The sequence below is a fragment of the Heteronotia binoei genome, chromosome 17 (assembly GCF_032191835.1).
Source record: "Heteronotia binoei isolate CCM8104 ecotype False Entrance Well chromosome 17, APGP_CSIRO_Hbin_v1, whole genome shotgun sequence".
In the NCBI taxonomy this organism is placed as follows: domain Eukaryota; kingdom Metazoa; phylum Chordata; class Lepidosauria; order Squamata; family Gekkonidae; genus Heteronotia; species Heteronotia binoei.
Window position 1 is genome coordinate 10,305,299 of NC_083239.1, and position 16,750 is coordinate 10,322,048.

A 16,750-nucleotide genomic window follows, 5' to 3' on the forward strand; every position below is an offset into this window, starting at 1 on the left:
TGACCCATTCTAAGGAAAGATGTCAGGGTGCAAACAGCCGGGAAGGAGTCTCCATCCTCCATCCATCCCCCTGCTGATTCTATCCAGGTCTTCCTCCACCCTGCCATCCCCCTTGCCAGTCTGAAAGCACAGGTTGCTGCACTTAACTGGCAAGCACTGTTCTAAGCAGGGATGGATGCTGGCCAGGCATTTCAGACTGGGGAACCAGACTTAGCTCTGCTCTGCTACTTAAACTGGAGAGAGAGGGGGTGGCACTTTATTATGTTTTTATCCCAAGCATCCTCCCAGGAGTTCAGAGCCATGTGCCTGGCTCTTCCCTCTTTCACTTTATTCTTAAGAAGCAGGTTAGGCGAAGAGGGTATGGTTAGCCTAAGTTAATACAAGGAGGGATTTGAACCTGACTCTCCCTTGGTCTACCAGCCCAACAATCTAACTGTGACATTACACAGACACGACCACCCTCGCCAAGGGGACTGACTCCCTTGGCAGAGTGAGGTCTTCTGGGCTGCAAAGAGCCAGCCACCAAATGCACACGTGGCAGCTGTCTTTGCTATGTGTCAGGCGCTGCAGCACAAGAGTCAAACTAGGATCTGGGAGGTCCAGGCTTGAATCCCAAATCTGTCATGAAAAGCTCGCTGGGTGACCTTAGCCCAGTCACGCACTCTCAGCCTAATCTACCTCCCACTGAGGAGAGCAGAACAATGGAAGCTGCTTGGCAATTACTTTAATCTGCCCTGCTCTCACGTGCATAGACTGGGAGCATAGGTGGATGCCCTGCCCAAGCAGCTCTTTAAGTAACTGAGAGGCAAAGGCAACCTCAGGTTTCCAAGTGCAAGAGGAGACTTCAGAGATCAAAGCTACTGCCTTAGATCTGGGCAACAGTTTGGGCCACAGTGGAGCAGAGCTGGATCTCTCGAGTTCAGCCATTCTGATTCCCATTAAGCCCCAGCCAAAGAACCACAGATTTAGAAAGGGCAGCCTTTTCTGCTAGATGTGTCTGCGATGTAAGCCCTTTGAAAAAAAACAGAAAGCTTAGTGGTCTCTCATTGGGTAAACTGGCCTAGGGCTTGAGCAAAGAGAATTAAACAAGAGCCATTACACGCTGTGGGTGGCTCTCTCACACACAAACAAACACAATCTTTTGTTTCTGTGTGCCCCAATAAAAGATTTCCACAAGGAACCACCAGGAGGCAGGGCATTCACATGCTGAAAAGGAGACCTGAAGATGGCACAGTTTGAAAACAAGAAGCAAAAAAGTATCTTGGCTGATACGGCTAGGTTACCTGCTCCGCAGCCCCCTAAACAGCAGCTCCCAGAAGCACTCAGAGCAGCTACTGGGTACTGTTGGAAGCCGCCCTGAGCCACCCGTGGGAAGGGCGGGATATAAATTCTAAATAAAAATAAATAAATAAATAAATAAATAGTCACTGCTTTCCAAGAGTCAATGTTTTACTAAGACTGGGGAGTCCCTCAAAAACATCAGTCACGCAGTTGTGGAAGCAAGAAAAAATACCAGAGAAATGGGATTGGATTGTAAAAGTTATGACATGGAGTGAAATGGACAAATTAACAAGAATTTTAAGAGACTATGATTTAGAAGTTTTTAAGATGGAGTGGAAAAAGTTCAGAAGATATGTAGAAAAAAGAGTGGAAAATAAAAGGACATTGGACAATTTTTGATAATGATTAAATCTTAGAAAAAAAGAAGAATATTAATTTTTGTTTTTATTAGTTAAGGGTACCTTTAAACGTTACTACTTTAAGTAAACAACACAGGCGGGGGTCAAGTAACGGGGGGAGGGGTGGGTAGAAAGTAAAATATGGGATAGATAAAAGAAGTTATTAATGATGCAAGAAATATAAATTGTTTCCATGTTACCAAATAAAATTGTTTTAACCCAAAAACATCAAAGCCATGTAAATAGCCTGGGTAGATACATGTCAAAGGGATCCCCACCACAATTTATTTTATATTGTGCTTTGTAAGCTACTTTGTGTTTTATATTTTATATTGTGCTTTGTAAGCTGCTTTGTGTTTTATATTTTATATTGTGCTTTGTAAGCTGCTTTGTGTTTTATATTTTATATTGTGCTTTGTAAGCTGCTTTGTGTTTTATATTTTATATTGTGCTTTGTAAGCTGCTTTGTGTTTTATATTTTATATTGTGCTTTGTAAGCTGCCTTGTGTTTTATATTTTATATTGTGCTTTGTAAGCTGCTTTGTGTTTTATATTTTATAAAGTATATTATATTTTATATATATTATAGATTTTATATTGTGTTTTTTAAGCTGTTTTGTAAACCGGCATGCAAAACAGGTTAAAGCTGTCTAAATAAATGAACAACTTTTGAGTCTAGTGGCACCTTTAAGACCAACAAAAGTCGATTCAAGGTATGAGCTTTTGTGTGAAAGCACATTTCTTCAGAAGCACACACGGAAACTTATACCTTGAATAAACTTTTGTTGGTCTTAAAGGTGCCACTGGACTCCAAAGTTCTTCTGTTTCAGACCAACACAGCTGCCCCCCTGGATCCAAGTAAATGAATGTATTCAATGTATCAGTTTCGTTATGTGCTGGGCATCAGGAAAAATGAACCTTTCCATCTTATCAACACATAGCCAAAGGGATGCACGAGCAACTGTCATGTGGGATATAAACAACTGAACACTCCCATCTCCCCTCTGTGTGCAAGTACTGTCAAGAAACCCACAAACCTCAGCTATTTAATTAACAGCAAGAGTTTGAATAAGGAAGTAGTTAGAGAAGTCCATGAGGACCAGATAGATCTGGGTTCAGACCCCTACTCAGCCACAAAACTAACTGGAAGACTTGAGGCTTATGTCAAAGTTAATTTGAGATAAAGGGCTGTTGAGAGGATAAAACAGAGGCAGGAAAAGTGTGCCTTCTCAGAGGATGGGTGTAGTAGGTGGATAAGGTAGCATCAGCAGCATGTCTGAACAGACATGTTTTGAGTTGTCCCAGCCAGCTGGGGACCAAGCCATTCCCCATGCTCACAGATGCACATCCAACACAACAGTTTGGTGTGATCATTTACAATGCAGATTTAATTATCGTGCATTTCCCCAAGGCATATGATTGGCCACTGTGGGAAACAGAGAGCTGAACTAAGCAGACCTTTGGTCTAATCCAACAAGGGCTGTTCTTAGAATTTTACCACTGCGTTACTTCTGGGTATGTTCTGAAGAAACAATACTAGCTCTTTGGCACAACCAGGAAAACTGAAAATAAACGGGGAATGAGGGCAGCTTCAGAATTTGGAATGACAAGTGTCCTGGGACAGAAAGAATTGGGATCAGCAACACCTCCCTCCTTTCTTTAGTGAAAAACAAAAAGTCCAAACAGGCAATAATTACATCAGGACTAGACAAACTTTGGTCGATGGCTACGTTAGAGAAGCTGCCTTCCAAGGAATACTGATTAGATCTTTGTGCTTTCAAGTGTTAAATGCCTACCTGTGAGCTTCTCTGCAATTGGCTTGAACTCTTCAGGGCTGATGTACAAATCATTGTTAGTATCCAGGGAGGAGAAGAGAAAGAGACCTTCATTTCCCAGAGATTTCAGGGCCATCTCCTGATTGGAAAAAAAAGACAAGCAAGCAATTTGTAAATGAAAGTTAATGAAATAAGCCACATTCTAAATCAGGAGGGCTCAAAGAACACTCACGCTGCCATGGCACTTGGAAAGTTAACTGGCTTCTCTAGCATGGACATTTGCAAGCAGAACCTATTTCATCAAATTCACGAATCACACTGAGAAGACAGAATGAAGACAGAGGAGATCCGGGAAATTACAAGCCAGTCAGTCTGACTTCAATACCGGGAAAGTTGGTAGAAACCATTATCAAGGAAAGAATGAATAGGCACATTGATGAACACGAGTTATTGAGGAAGACTCAGCATGGGTTCTGTAAGGGAAGATCTTGCTTCACTAACCTGTTACATTTCTTTGAGGGGGTGAACAAACATGTGGACAAAGGAGACCCAATAGATGTTGTTTACCTTGACTTCCAAAAAGCTTTTGATAAAGTTCCTCATCAAAGGCTCCTTAGAAAGCTCGAGAGTCATGGAGTAAAAGGACAGGTCCTCTTGTGGATCAAAAACTGGCTAATTAATAGGAAGCAGAGAGTGAGTATAAATGGGCAGTCTTCGCAGTGGAGGACGGTAAGCAGTGGGGTGCCGCAGGGCTCAGTACTGGATCCCATGCTCTTTAACTTGTTCATAAATGATTTGGAGTTGAGAGTAAGCAGTGAAGTGGCTAAGTTTGCAGATGACACTAAATTGTTTAGGGTGGTAAGAACCAGAGAGGATTGTGAGGCACTCCAAAGGGATCTGTTGAGGCTGGGTGAGCGGGCGTCAACGTGGCAGATGAGGTTCAATGTGGCCAAGTACAAAGTAATGCACATTGGGGCCAAAAATCCCAGCTACAAATACAAGTTGATGGGGTGTGAACTGGCAGAGACTGACCAAGAGAGAGATCTTGGGGCCATAGTTCACTGAAAATGTCAAGAGTGTGCGATTGCAACAAAAAAGGCCAACACCATGCTGGGAATTATTAGGAACGGAATTGAAAACAAATCAGCCAGCATCATAATGCCCCTGTATAAATCGATGGTGCGGTCTCATTTGGAATACTGCGTGCAATTCTGGTCACCGCACCTCAAAAAGGATATTATAGCATTGGAAAAATTCCAGAAAAGGGCAACTAGAATGATTAAAGGTTTGGAACACTTTCCCTATGAAGAAAGATTAAAACGCTTGGGGTTCTTTAGCTTGGAGAAACGTCAACAGTGGGGTGACATGATAGAGGTTTACAAGATTATGCATGGGATGGAGGAAGCAATAAGAGACAATATCAGAACTGTTGTAAATATTGTAGAATATTATGAAAGAAACCAGAAAAGGAAGTAGCATTATTCTTTGTGGATGCAGAGAAAGCATTTGACAATTTAAATTGGGATTTTATGTTTGCAGTAATGGAGAAAATGGAGCTGGGAGAAAGCTTTATAAGAATGATAAAAGCAATATATACTGAACAATGTGCAAGGCTATGTATAAATGCTGATCTTACAGAAGACATGATAATTAGCAAAGGTACAAGACAAGGTTGTCCACTTTCCCCACTGTTGTTTATAATGACTCTTGAAATATTACTGATGCAAATTCAAGAAGATAAAGAAATAGAAGGATTAAAAGTAAAAGGATTTACTTACAAATACAGAGCATTTGCAGATGATATGTTTATAAATGAAAACCCCATACAAGTCACACTTTTGTTGTTAGCCAAAATACAAGAATATGGGGAGTTGGCGGGACTTTGTATTAATAAAGAAAAATCAAAACTTCTATGTAAAAATATGCAAATAAATAAGCAACAAGAATTTCAGAGACCAACGGGCTGTGAAGTTACCTCCAAGGTAAAATATTTGGGTGTGGAGATAACAATGAAGAATATTGATTTGTTCAAAAATAATTATGAGAAGCTATGGCGTAAAACTGATGAAGATATGTTAAAGTGGAATAAACTTAATTTGTTACTGTTGGGTAGAATAGCCGCAATTAAAATGAATATTCTACCAAGAATAATGTATTTGTTTCAAACTATTCCGATTGTGAATGACAGTCAACAATTTAATAGGTGGCAAAGAAAAATTTCAGAGTTTGTGTGGGCAGGGAAGAAACCAAGAATTAAAATGAAAATTTTAACAGATGCAAAAGAGAGAGGCAGATTTCAATTACCAGACTTAAAATTATATCATGAAGCAGTTTGCTTAGTATGGATAAAAGAATGGATAATGTTGTTAAACAAAAAACTCTTAGCGTTGGAAGGTCATGGAAATAAATTTGGCTGGCACGCTTATATGTATTATGGGGAAAAAAAGATAGACAGCTTTTTCTCTCTCCATTATTATAAATACATGGATGAAATATAAGAAATATGGAGATGACAGAAAACCATTATGGATAGTGCCAGCCGAAGTGATAAAAATAACAGCTGAGACGGGTGAAGAAAAGTGGTTGTCATATAATCAACTATAAAAATACAAAGTGGCAAAATAGAATTGAAAACTGCTGAAGAGCTGAATAATAAATATGATTGGTTTCAAATGCAACAAATAAAGAGCTTGGTGGAGAATGACATTAAAACTGAAGGAATAAGCAAAGAAATAGAAACAAAATAAGCAAAGAAACAGAAATGGAAAAGTTCTGCTTGGATACAACGAAAAATTAATTTCAAAATTATATAAATTATTTTTAAAATGGTCTACAGAAGATGAAATAGTGAAATCTCAAATGATTAAGTGGGCAATTAATGTAAATAAAGAAATACAGATGGAAACTTGGGAATATTTGTGGAAGAACTCTATGAAGCTTTCGACGTGTCATAGTATTAAAGAGAACTGTTTTAAAATGATGTATAGATGGTATATGACTCCTAAGAAATTGGCAAAGATGAATAATAAGATGTCAGACAGATGCTGGAAATGTAAAAAACATGAAGGTTCTTTCTACCATATGTGGTGGACTCATGAAAGAGCAAAAAAGTATTGGCAGATGATTCAACAAGAAATTTCTAGGATTTTGGAATATGAATTTAAGAAAGTTGCAGAGACTTTTCTATTGGGATTACAAATGGAAAAATTTCCAAAAGAAGATAGAACTATAATTTGGTACTTGCTTTCAGCTGCTAGGACATTATATGCGCAGTTGTGGAAGCAAGAAAAAATACCAGAGAAATGGGATTGGATTGTAAAAGTTATGACATGGAGTGAAATGGACAAATTAACAAGAATTTTAAGAGACTATGATTTAGAAGTTTTTAAGATGGAGTGGGAAAAGTTCAGAAGATATATAGAAAAAGAGTGGAAAATAAAAGGACATTGGACAATTTTTGATAATGATTAAGTCTTAGAAAAAAGAATATTAATTTTGTTTTTATTAGTTAAGGGTACCTTTAAACATTAGTACTTTAAGTAAATAACACCGGCGGGGGTCAAGTAACGGGGGGAGGGGTGGGTGGAAAGTAATATATGGGATAGATAAAAGAAGTTATATATTCTTTGGCCACTGTATGACACAGAGTGCTGGACTGGATAGGCCACTGGCCTGTTCCAACATGGCTTCTCTTATATTCTTAATAGACACTTGCCTTATATCATTGGCTGGTAATGATTATTTTTACTAGCTGAGCATTGTTTATTTTTTACTAGGGTTGACCAAGTCCAGGGCTGAAAAAGAGCTTTCCTAATTCATGTTACCCAAGATTCTTTAACTGGAGATGCTGGGAATGTAAGCTGGGAAGTGTTGCATGCAAAACACATGCCCTACCCCTGAGTCACACAGCTCTTCCAAAGACAGAGCAGAATTAATATTTACATATTGGATTAATATTTTCCAGTATGTAAAAAAGAGAGGATATTGAGAAGACACAGGACACTCCCTCCAAAGTGTATCCCTCTTAATATCTCCCTTGGCAATTGTTTGTTTCATTTTTCTGCTTTATTCAGCAGAGCTTCTTCTTCTCGTGATCCCAGCCAATCAGTGGCCACACTGTGGATGTGAGGATATCCTGATGCTAAACAATTTCATTTGGCTCCCTCTGTAGAGGCGTTCTATGACCATTTGGCTGCACTGCCAGGTTGACTGTGTGCTGGACTTGCTGCATAACCAGAGCTCATATTTGCTCATGTGTATTAGCCTTCATTTTGCAAAAAATTTAAAACAAATTAAAAGAAGGCCTATCTAAATTATTCACATCCAATTTATTTTTCAAATAGTGTTGTTGTGGCCATGTGAATCACACCCAGAGCTCCACGATGCATCACAAAATCTCTCCCCAAATTATCCAGGTTTAGCAGAATGGACCCGCTCTGGCCTGCAGGCCCGGTACCATCCTGCCCTCTAAGGTTTCCCCAACACCTGGCTTTTCTTTCTCTCTTGGGTAACCACTGCCACCATCTGACCTCTGTAAGGAATTGCCTGCTGGGAGGGTCAGAGCTCCCAGCTTCCCTTCCAAGTTCTGAGGCCTTGCCTCTGTGTCTCCTCCTGCCCAGTGCCAGGTCACAACAGGGACCATTTACTGCCTTGGGTGCCCCTGGAGGAATAGCCACTGGCCAGTTACCTGCCTTCCCCCGGCGCTCCTTTTAAAGTAGCATGTCCAAGGTGATGGAGGTCTATGTGGTACAGAGAGCCACTACCACTATCCAAAGTTATAAAGTACATAATAAAGAGAAAATGTTCACAAACATACTTTTAGCATAGCACCAGACTGAGCAAGGGATTCAAAAGAAATGGGTAAGATGCAGTTTCTCAGTCCCTCTCTCTAGACATGTCCTACCATAAATATAGGCTCCTTAGTTTAGGGTATTATAGATCTCTACTGAGGCCATTACCTTGTAGCTTCTCCCAGTCTTCAGGCCAGCACATGGTAATGGCCCCCATCTCCAGACCTCAATTACAGTCTGTCTGCTCTGATGGACTCAGCACAAAAGAGACCTTCCTCCCTGAGTTTTATCAACTCTTTTGTTCCCCAACCTTCTGGCCAAGTTAGTCCAGGTCAGAGGTTTTTCCTGGAGAATCTTCCTGAAGCATTTCTATTCTGAAGTCCTCCAAATCTCTGTTCCCTGTTTCCAATATTCCCTCTAAGCTGTAGAGCCTTGTGAGCAAAAATTCTACTTTGTGAGCTACTGGCACTAAAGTTGTGAGCTACTGCATAAATTAGTGTGCTCTGGGGTCATCCTTCCTGAGTTAAGACAAAAACGTGTGAGCTGGAGGCTAAAAATCTGTGAGCTAGCTCACACTAACTCAGCTTAGAGGGAACACTGGACTAGACCCTCTTTTTGTCTCTAGCTAGAACTATTAGTATTCCAGCAGAGGTAGCTGAGGTGAGCCTGGAAAGCCATTGAACTGACTTCCCCCTCCCAGTCTGTTCTTTGCCTGGAGAGGAAAAAAAACTTTTAAAAACTCAAGAGTGAAGGTTTTGCTCATTTCAAACCTCCCCAAAAAATGCATTTCTTCACACCAGGCTTGTGGGTAGTTTGCAGAATTGCAGATGACTGGCTGAAGGCTGGCTACTGAACCATGGAAAATTATTATGCTCCCATAGCATAACTTACGTAACCAAACCAGCACATGAACCATGAAGGTTAGGGTCACTGTTGAGTTTACCCAAGCTCAAATTAAAGCTACACTCTTGGTGCAAAAGAGAAAAGTCTGATTATTCAGCACATTCTGAACCCCTTCAGACAACCTGGAAACGCCACTGGGAAAGACACTGAATTACTGGTGACAATTACAATAAAACATAGTTGTCTGAATCCGCAGAAGTGAAAACAGACAACCTGCTAAAAGGACTGTGACGAAATGATGGGAAGGCCAGGAACTTAAGTCTCATTCCCATTTAGTGGAAGAAACCTATTAAAAGAAGGAAATTAACTGCAAATGGGGAAGAGAAACTATATCTCATACTCTGAACCTCTTGGAGGAAGGGTGGGTTAAAGACATGATAGACAGGTGAACCAACCAATCCTTAAGAGCAGCGATGGCAGTCTCAGGTGACACATTTTTAACAGACCACTACAGAGAAAGACCACTACAGCTTATGGGAAAGCAATGCACTGGGAAGGACTGTCAAGTCGGCTGAATTCAATAACGAGTCTCTTGATAAAGTAGCAAGTTTATTGTAATCAGAACTGTGGACCATGGCAGAGATTGAAGGACTGAAACACATATGCACTAATCCAGTATTTAAAGTATGAATCTAAAGGATTCCTACGGGGGGCAATCTATGCAACACATCTTCACACTAGGATGCTACTTCTTTCGTTCCCAGACCGAAGTCTTGACACCCCATACTCCCCACAGAGAACAAGGCTGGGAAGGCGCCACTATCTTGTTCACAGGTTAGCATTTCAAAGCAGGTTACACAACAAAGGCATTTCTAGAGAGGGGGCAGGAGAGTGAGCTAGCAGCCCCCGGTGTACACTGTAAAGTACCCAGACTCCTTCACTTCAGAACCAACCTTAATACAGATATTGAGCAACCCATAGCAGACTTGACAAGGACACGTGAACGAACCAAGTAGTGCTCTTGCATGGCTTCCCTTTATTTCACTGACGATCATGCACAAGGCTTTTCTGGTGGGATGTGGTTCACGTTAATTAGCATGCCTGGGTTAAGCTGGAAGGCCACTGGGGGGTTTTCTTCCTAAAACATTTTGGGCTTGTCTCAATTCATTTTTCATTCTCTGAACAGCTGCTGAAGATGTTTATAGGCATGGAAGGTACCACCAGTGCCACAAACATCAGTGCATCATCCATATCAAAGCTTTTCAGTGACCACATCAAGAACACTCTATTACTGCGTATTGAATTCTGGAAACTAAAAAAATAGCGGGCGTTCCACTTGAACCATCTGAAGTTTGGTCTTTTTACCCCAATGTTTTGGGAGCAGCAAGAAGAATGACAGAAGCAGAAGGAAAGGATGGCATCTGTAAGGAGGAAGAAAGAACAGCAAAAAAAAAAAAAAAAAATTCTCCAACTTTCCCCCCTCTCCCCCCCCGCCCCCCAAAAAGCCTGATGTGTTCTAGTCCAGCCCAGCATAGCATCCCTGACTGAGCAGAATCCACCTAGAATTTTTTGTGGTATGAGCCCCATCGACAGCAGTGGACGGACTCCTGACTCCCTCAGTCCATCAGTGGGTGAAATGTGTTTGCCCCAACCTCCATCCATTTCCATGGGTCTCAGGAGCCAGTTTCCTACTAAACTCTGTCCACTGCTTATATCCTTTCGGGCTGAGCTCACAGCTGTTGGGAGGCCAAAAAATCCTTCCTCTATTCAGTCCCTTCTGAGGATTTTAGAGTCATCCTCAGCAATCCCACAATTAGAGCAATAAGAGAAGGGAATGCCCTCCAATGTGTTCACTACTATACTAGCAGCTTTTTTTGTAGCAGGAACTCCTTTGCATATCAGGCCACACAACCTTGATGTAGCCAATCATACAAGAGCTTACAAGTCTCTTCTTACAAGGCCTACTGTAACCTCTTGGAGGATTGGCTACATCAGGGTTGTGTGGCCTAATATGCAAAGGAGTTCCTGCTACAAAAAAAAGCCCTGCTAGCAGGCAGGAAGATGGCTCGCTCACCCAGGGTCACTCTTCGTCCTCTGGCATCTCCCATACATAGCATGAGAACATTGCCCAGCACAAAGACCCAAAGGAAGGAGAATGAAGTCCTGTCCCTCTGTTACGCCAGCTGCAGCAGTTCTGTGCGCCATTAGTGGCCCCACCACTCCCCACCCCATTTATTTTCCATCTGCTGCCTGCTAGCCTAAAAGGATGCTTAATGCTGCCCCAAAGGCTTTGCTCTTCTCAATTACAGACAGAAAGAACACTCAAGTGCCTTGTAGGGCAGATCCAAGACAGGACCAGGCAGATAAAGAGCTGGCAACAATCCTGAAGCCTGAATTCAGAAGAGGAACAAGCCAAAGAGCCAGAGATTTTGCTCCACTAGGTACTCAGAGCCAAGAACTTGCGTTAGGTAAAGCTACTGTGAGTCCACCTCTTCAGCCTGCTAAGTAGGGCAAATTCACACAACAAAGCTTGTGTCTTGAATGAGTAATGGAGTTAAACTCCTGCCAGTGCAGTGTTCTCCTTACTGGTGGGTACTGGGCTGCATCTAACCACCCAGTCTTACGGAGCAGGACTTTCCTTGCTTCCTCATCCTGCTGCAGCCCACCAAGCCCCTGAAATGTTGTTCAGGGAGCAGAATGTCAATAGACCCTCCCAGGAACTGAATACCAAGCAAAGTGTGGTTTGAAGTGGAAACGGAAGACTGGGCAAAAATCAACTACCCCTCTTATGCAAACAGAAGCGCTGCTCCTTTGGAAGAACTATGTGATTAGATGCACTGGTTGTTCTTGCAGAATCCTGCCAGTACCCACAGAAGGAATCGCCACATCCAGAACTCAGAACCTGCCAGCATTCTAATGCATCCCACTCAGCCTCAGTCAACAAGACTGAGTTTTCATTATACCACCTTTAACTGGTTTTTCATTTGCCAGTTAACCAGAATTTTGGAAGATTCTTTGATTGGGTCATAAGAGCTCTGCTGTCTTCATTGTGAGGAGAACCCTGAATGCTGGGGCTGCACCTACAGATTGTCCCTTGCCAATCTGTGTAGGATGCAGAGTGGCCTTTAAGGATGTCTGACTCAGGCATTTTGACGTGCCAGATCTACATCAGACATACCTCAGTGTAGATCCAGCCCCCCCCCCCCCCCCAGTCCAGATGGTACCTGTCACTCTTCCATCCTCTCTAATTTCCCTTTCCTACAATCACAGACAGGATGGGACAATTATCACTGAGCCAGCATACCATGAAAAGAGAGAGGCTGGTCCTCCTATACTGCATCATTCTTGTTCCTAGTAAGCCAACCAAAAGAGGAGTATGGAGCTCTGCAAGTTACTGCAGTGTGAAAGGAAGGTGAAAGAGAGCAGGGGAGATCCAAAAAATACCCCCTCCTCATGGGTTACACTGACAACCATTGGACAGAGGGTTAAGAAGGGTAGTGCTTCTTCGAAAGCAGTACATTTCTCACTCATAGGGTGTTGCTTCTTAAAGGGCAAATTGCCTGATCAATCTGCACTGGCTTTATACTTGCATCACTATCATGGCTTCCAGGCAAAGCATTCTGGGAAGTATAGTTTGATGAGAATTCTCCACTAGGGCCTCCTACCACTCTTCCCTTCACAGTACTACAAATCCTGAGTGTCCACAGAGACAGGCAAGAGGGTTAAAACCAGTTCAGCTCCATAGTGTTCAGTGACTGGAGAGTGTTCAGCGTGGTGAAGAGATAGTGGAGAGCAGCCATTTGATATGCAATTATAACAGTTAAATTTGAACAAAGTTTGAGTTTAGTGGCATCTTTAAAACCAACAAAGTTTAATTCTGGGCAATGCTCCCTCTAAGCTGTGGAGTCTTGGAAACAAAAATTCTACTTTGTGAGCTACTGGTGTTATAAAGTTGTAAGCTACTGCATGAATTAGTTTGCTCTGGGACCATTTCTCCTGAGCTAAGACAAAAAGGTGTGATCTGGAGGCTAAAAAACTAACTCAGCCTACAGGGAACACTGATTCTGGATATAAGCTTCTGTGTGTATGGAGACTTCATGCCAGGAAGAATGCGTGCACGTGAAAGCTTATACCTAGAACTTTGTTGGTCTTAAAGGTGCCACTTGACTCAAACTTTGTTGTACTGTTTCAAATCAATACAGCTACCCACTTGACTCTAGTTAGAGGTGAGTCCAGTATTACCTTAGAGATCAATTAAAGTTTCAGGGTATAAGTTCCCTTCATCAATTGAGTGTCTGGCTCATTGTCTTTTGCATTAACTAAATTGTCCTCTTTTCAAACAGAAGAATGGGCCTTCATGTTAGCAAGTGACTTTAACAAAAAATTTTTTTGCTGGCCACACAAGAAAAGAAATCCAACAGCAAAACCATTCAAGAATTTGCTGTTCTCCATCAGCCAACAAATAAACGCTTCCCCAGCCAACGATGGGCATCTCATCACCCTTTCAGCTGCTTAGCACTCCTCTGTTGTACATCACCAACTTCTCAACAGCCCTGAGACCAAACCAGAAGAACCAGCCAGCTTCCCTGAAAAACCACACCCACCACAACCCACCCCCCCTTAAGGAAGCCAAGGTCAAGCTACTTATTACATCTGGGATCTGCAGTGTTCCTTCCCCAGGTGTCTTTTTTTCTGGCAGGAAACAGCAATTCTTTAGTTTTTCTTCATACAGAAACTGTTTATCTCTGCCCTAGTTCTTCTTAACCTTCCCCACAGGTGCTATGCTTCTGCTAAGGTCCCACACTAAGTAGCCCCACCTCCTCCAGGTCTCAAGCATTTTGAGGCACATATTCCTGGACACAATGCGACTACCAAATCTGCCCCAGCCCCATCAAGTTCCCCTTACAATTGATTTATTATTATTATTATTATTATTGTTATTATTATTATTATTATTATTATTATTTTGCAATGCGCTACCTCAGTCAACTAACCGCCACACTAACTAGATTTCAGCCCTGAAAACAATAAAAATTGTTTTATTGGAGGGACGGTAGCTCAGTGGTAGAGCATCTGCTTGGAAAGCAGAAGGTCCCAGGTTCAATCCCTGGCATCTCCAAAAAAGGGTCCAGGCAAATAGGTGTGAAAAACCTCAGCTTGAGACGCTGGAGAGCCGCTGCCAGTCTGAGAAGACAATACTGACTTTGATGGACCGAGGGTCTGATTCAGTAGAAGGCAGCTTCATATGTAGGCGGGATGGTGGCTCAGTGGTAGAGCATCTGCTTGGGAAGCAGAAGGTCCCAGGTTCAGTCCCTGGCATCTCCAACTAAAAAGGGTCCAGGCAAATAGATGTGAAAAACCTCAGCTTGAGACCCTGGAGAGCCGCTGCCAGTCTGAGTAGACAATACTGACTTGGATGGACTGAGGGTCTGATTCAGTATAAGGCAGCTTCATATGTAGGCGGGATGGTGGCTCGGTGGTAGAGCATCTGCTTGGGAAGCAGAAGGTCCCAGGTTCAATCCCCGGCATCTCCAAAAAAGGGACCAGGCAAATAGGTGTGAAAAACCTCAGCTTGAGACGCTGGAGAGCCGCTGCCAGTCTGAGAAGACAAAACTGATTTTGATGGACCGAGGGTCTGATTCAGTAGAAGGCAGCTTCATATGTAGGAGGGATGGTGGCTCAGTGGTAGAGCATCTGCTTGGGAAGCAGAAGGTCCCAGGTTCAATCCCTGGCATCTCCAAAAAAGGGTCCAGGCAAATAGGTGTGAAAAACCTCAGCTTGAGACGGTGGAGAGCCACTGCCAGTTGAGTAGACAATACTGACTTTGATGACCGAGTGTCTGATTCAGTATAAGGCAGCTTCATATGTAGGAGGGACGGTGGCTCAGTGGTAGAGCATCTGCTTGGGAAGCAGAAGGTCCCAGGTTCAATCCCCGGCATCTCCAAAAAAGGGTCCAGGCAAATAAGTGTGAAAAACCTCAGCTTGAGACCCTGGAGAGCTGCTGCCAATCAGGGGAGGGACGGTGGCTCAGTGGTAGAGCATCTGCTTGGTAAAGCAGAAGGTCCCAGGTTCAATCCCCAGCATCTCCAACTAAAAAGGGTCCAGGCAAGTAGGCGTAAAAAAACCTCAGCTTGAGACCCTGGAGAGCTGCTGCCAATCAGGGGAGGGACGGTGGCTCAGTGGTAGAGCATCTGCTTGGTAAAGCAGAAGGTCTCAGGTTCAATCCCCGGCATCTCCAACTAAAAAGGGCCCAGGCAAGCAGGCGTAAAAAAACCTCAGCTTGAGACCCTGGAGAGCCGCTGCCAGTCTGAGAAGAGAATACTGACTTTGATGGACGAAGGGTCTGATTCAGTAGAAGGCAGCTTCATATGTAGGAGGGACGGTGGCTCAGTGGTAGAGCATCTGCTTGGGAAGCAGAAGGTCCCAGGTTCAATCCCCGGCATCTCCAAAAAAGGGTCCAGGCAAATAGGTGTGAAAAACCTCAGCTTGAGACCCTGGAGAGCTGCTGCCAGTCTGAGCAGACAATACTGACTTTGATGGACCGAGGGTCTGATTCAGTAGAAGGCAGCTTCATATGTTCATGTTCAAAAATGCCTGGGTGAGAATTTAGAAAGACTGTAGCCTCCCCTCCCCCCAATCCGCCCGCCAACTTCTTCCCAGCAGAAAGGAAGTCGCCACCCCCAACCCTGCCCCATTAACTCCCAACCGCGCACAACGGGACCAACTCCCAAAAGCGCGGCGCGGATCCCCCTTTTAACATAAAAGCATCCAAACCCCCTTCCAGCTTTATAGCCTTGAAACGGACTGCAACCCCCAGCAACGTCTTCAGTCCCCCCCCCCCCCAAATCCCATTTCTCTCTTGCACCTTCCATAATCTTTTCTCCAATTTCCCCCGTTCCTCAATGCCCCGAACACCCCCAGTCCCCTCTGACCCTCCAGCTTCCAATGCCTCGCAACCCGTTGCAACTTCAGCCCCACCGTCTCCCTCCGACCCTGTGCATCTCCCAGCCCCTCTGCAGCCCTGCAAGGGCCCTCTCGCCCTCGGTACCTGCCGCCGGGCCGCTTCGCAGTCCCGGTAATACTTGGCGGCCAGCAGCGCGGCCAGCAGCGCCAAGGCCAGGCCCAGGCGGGGAAGGCGAGGCCGGACTGCGGTGCCGCCGCCCTGCCGCGGGGCCTCGGGCAGCCTCCCCGCGCCTGGCCGGCTCATGGCCCCTGCCTCGGCCGCTGGGCCGCGCGCTGCCTCTCGCCTTTGCCCGGGCAGCCGGGGAGGAGCCAGGGCAGGCAACGCCGCTGGGCAGGGCCAAGGGAGGAAGGAAGGAAGGAGGGAGGGAAGCCGGCCTGCCTCCGGCTCCTGTTTGCGCGCTTCCTCTGCCGGGATCCCCTGCAGCTCCTCCCAGCAAAGGGAGCCGAAGCAGCTGAGCAAAGCAGGAGTCAAGTTTCACCTTTTAAGACCAACCCCGTTTTATTTAGAACGTCAGCTTCCCTGTGCTCTTAAGTATATAGGGTTGCCAAGTCCAATTTAAGAAATATCTGGGGACTTTGGGGGTGGAGTAGGGTTGCCAATCCCCAGGTGGGGGCAGGGGATCCCCCGGTTTGGAGCCCCCCCCCCCCCCCGCTTCAGGGTCGTCAGAAAGCGAGGGGAGGAGGGGAGGGAAATGTCTGC

General features: G+C 44.1%; 1 protein-coding gene and 1 non-coding gene across 2 annotated transcripts in view; one reads left to right on the top strand and one right to left on the bottom strand.

The window, feature by feature from the left end:
* Window positions 1-16,294, bottom strand: part of SELENON (selenoprotein N) — a 47,685-nt gene extending 31,391 nt beyond the window's left edge. Inside the window, exons 1-2 of the mRNA XM_060258335.1 lie at window positions 16,136-16,294; window positions 3,476-3,593 (exon numbers count right to left, since the gene is read on the bottom strand). Of these exons, the coding sequence (XP_060114318.1) occupies window positions 3,476-3,593; window positions 16,136-16,294 (277 nt within the window). The remainder of the gene's footprint in view (window positions 1-3,475; window positions 3,594-16,135) is intronic.
* On the top strand, window positions 14,140-14,206 carry TRNAS-GGA (transfer RNA serine (anticodon GGA)). The gene has a single exon. It is a non-coding gene; the product is annotated as a tRNA-Ser (tRNA).
* Window positions 16,295-16,750: the final 456 nt, after the last annotated feature.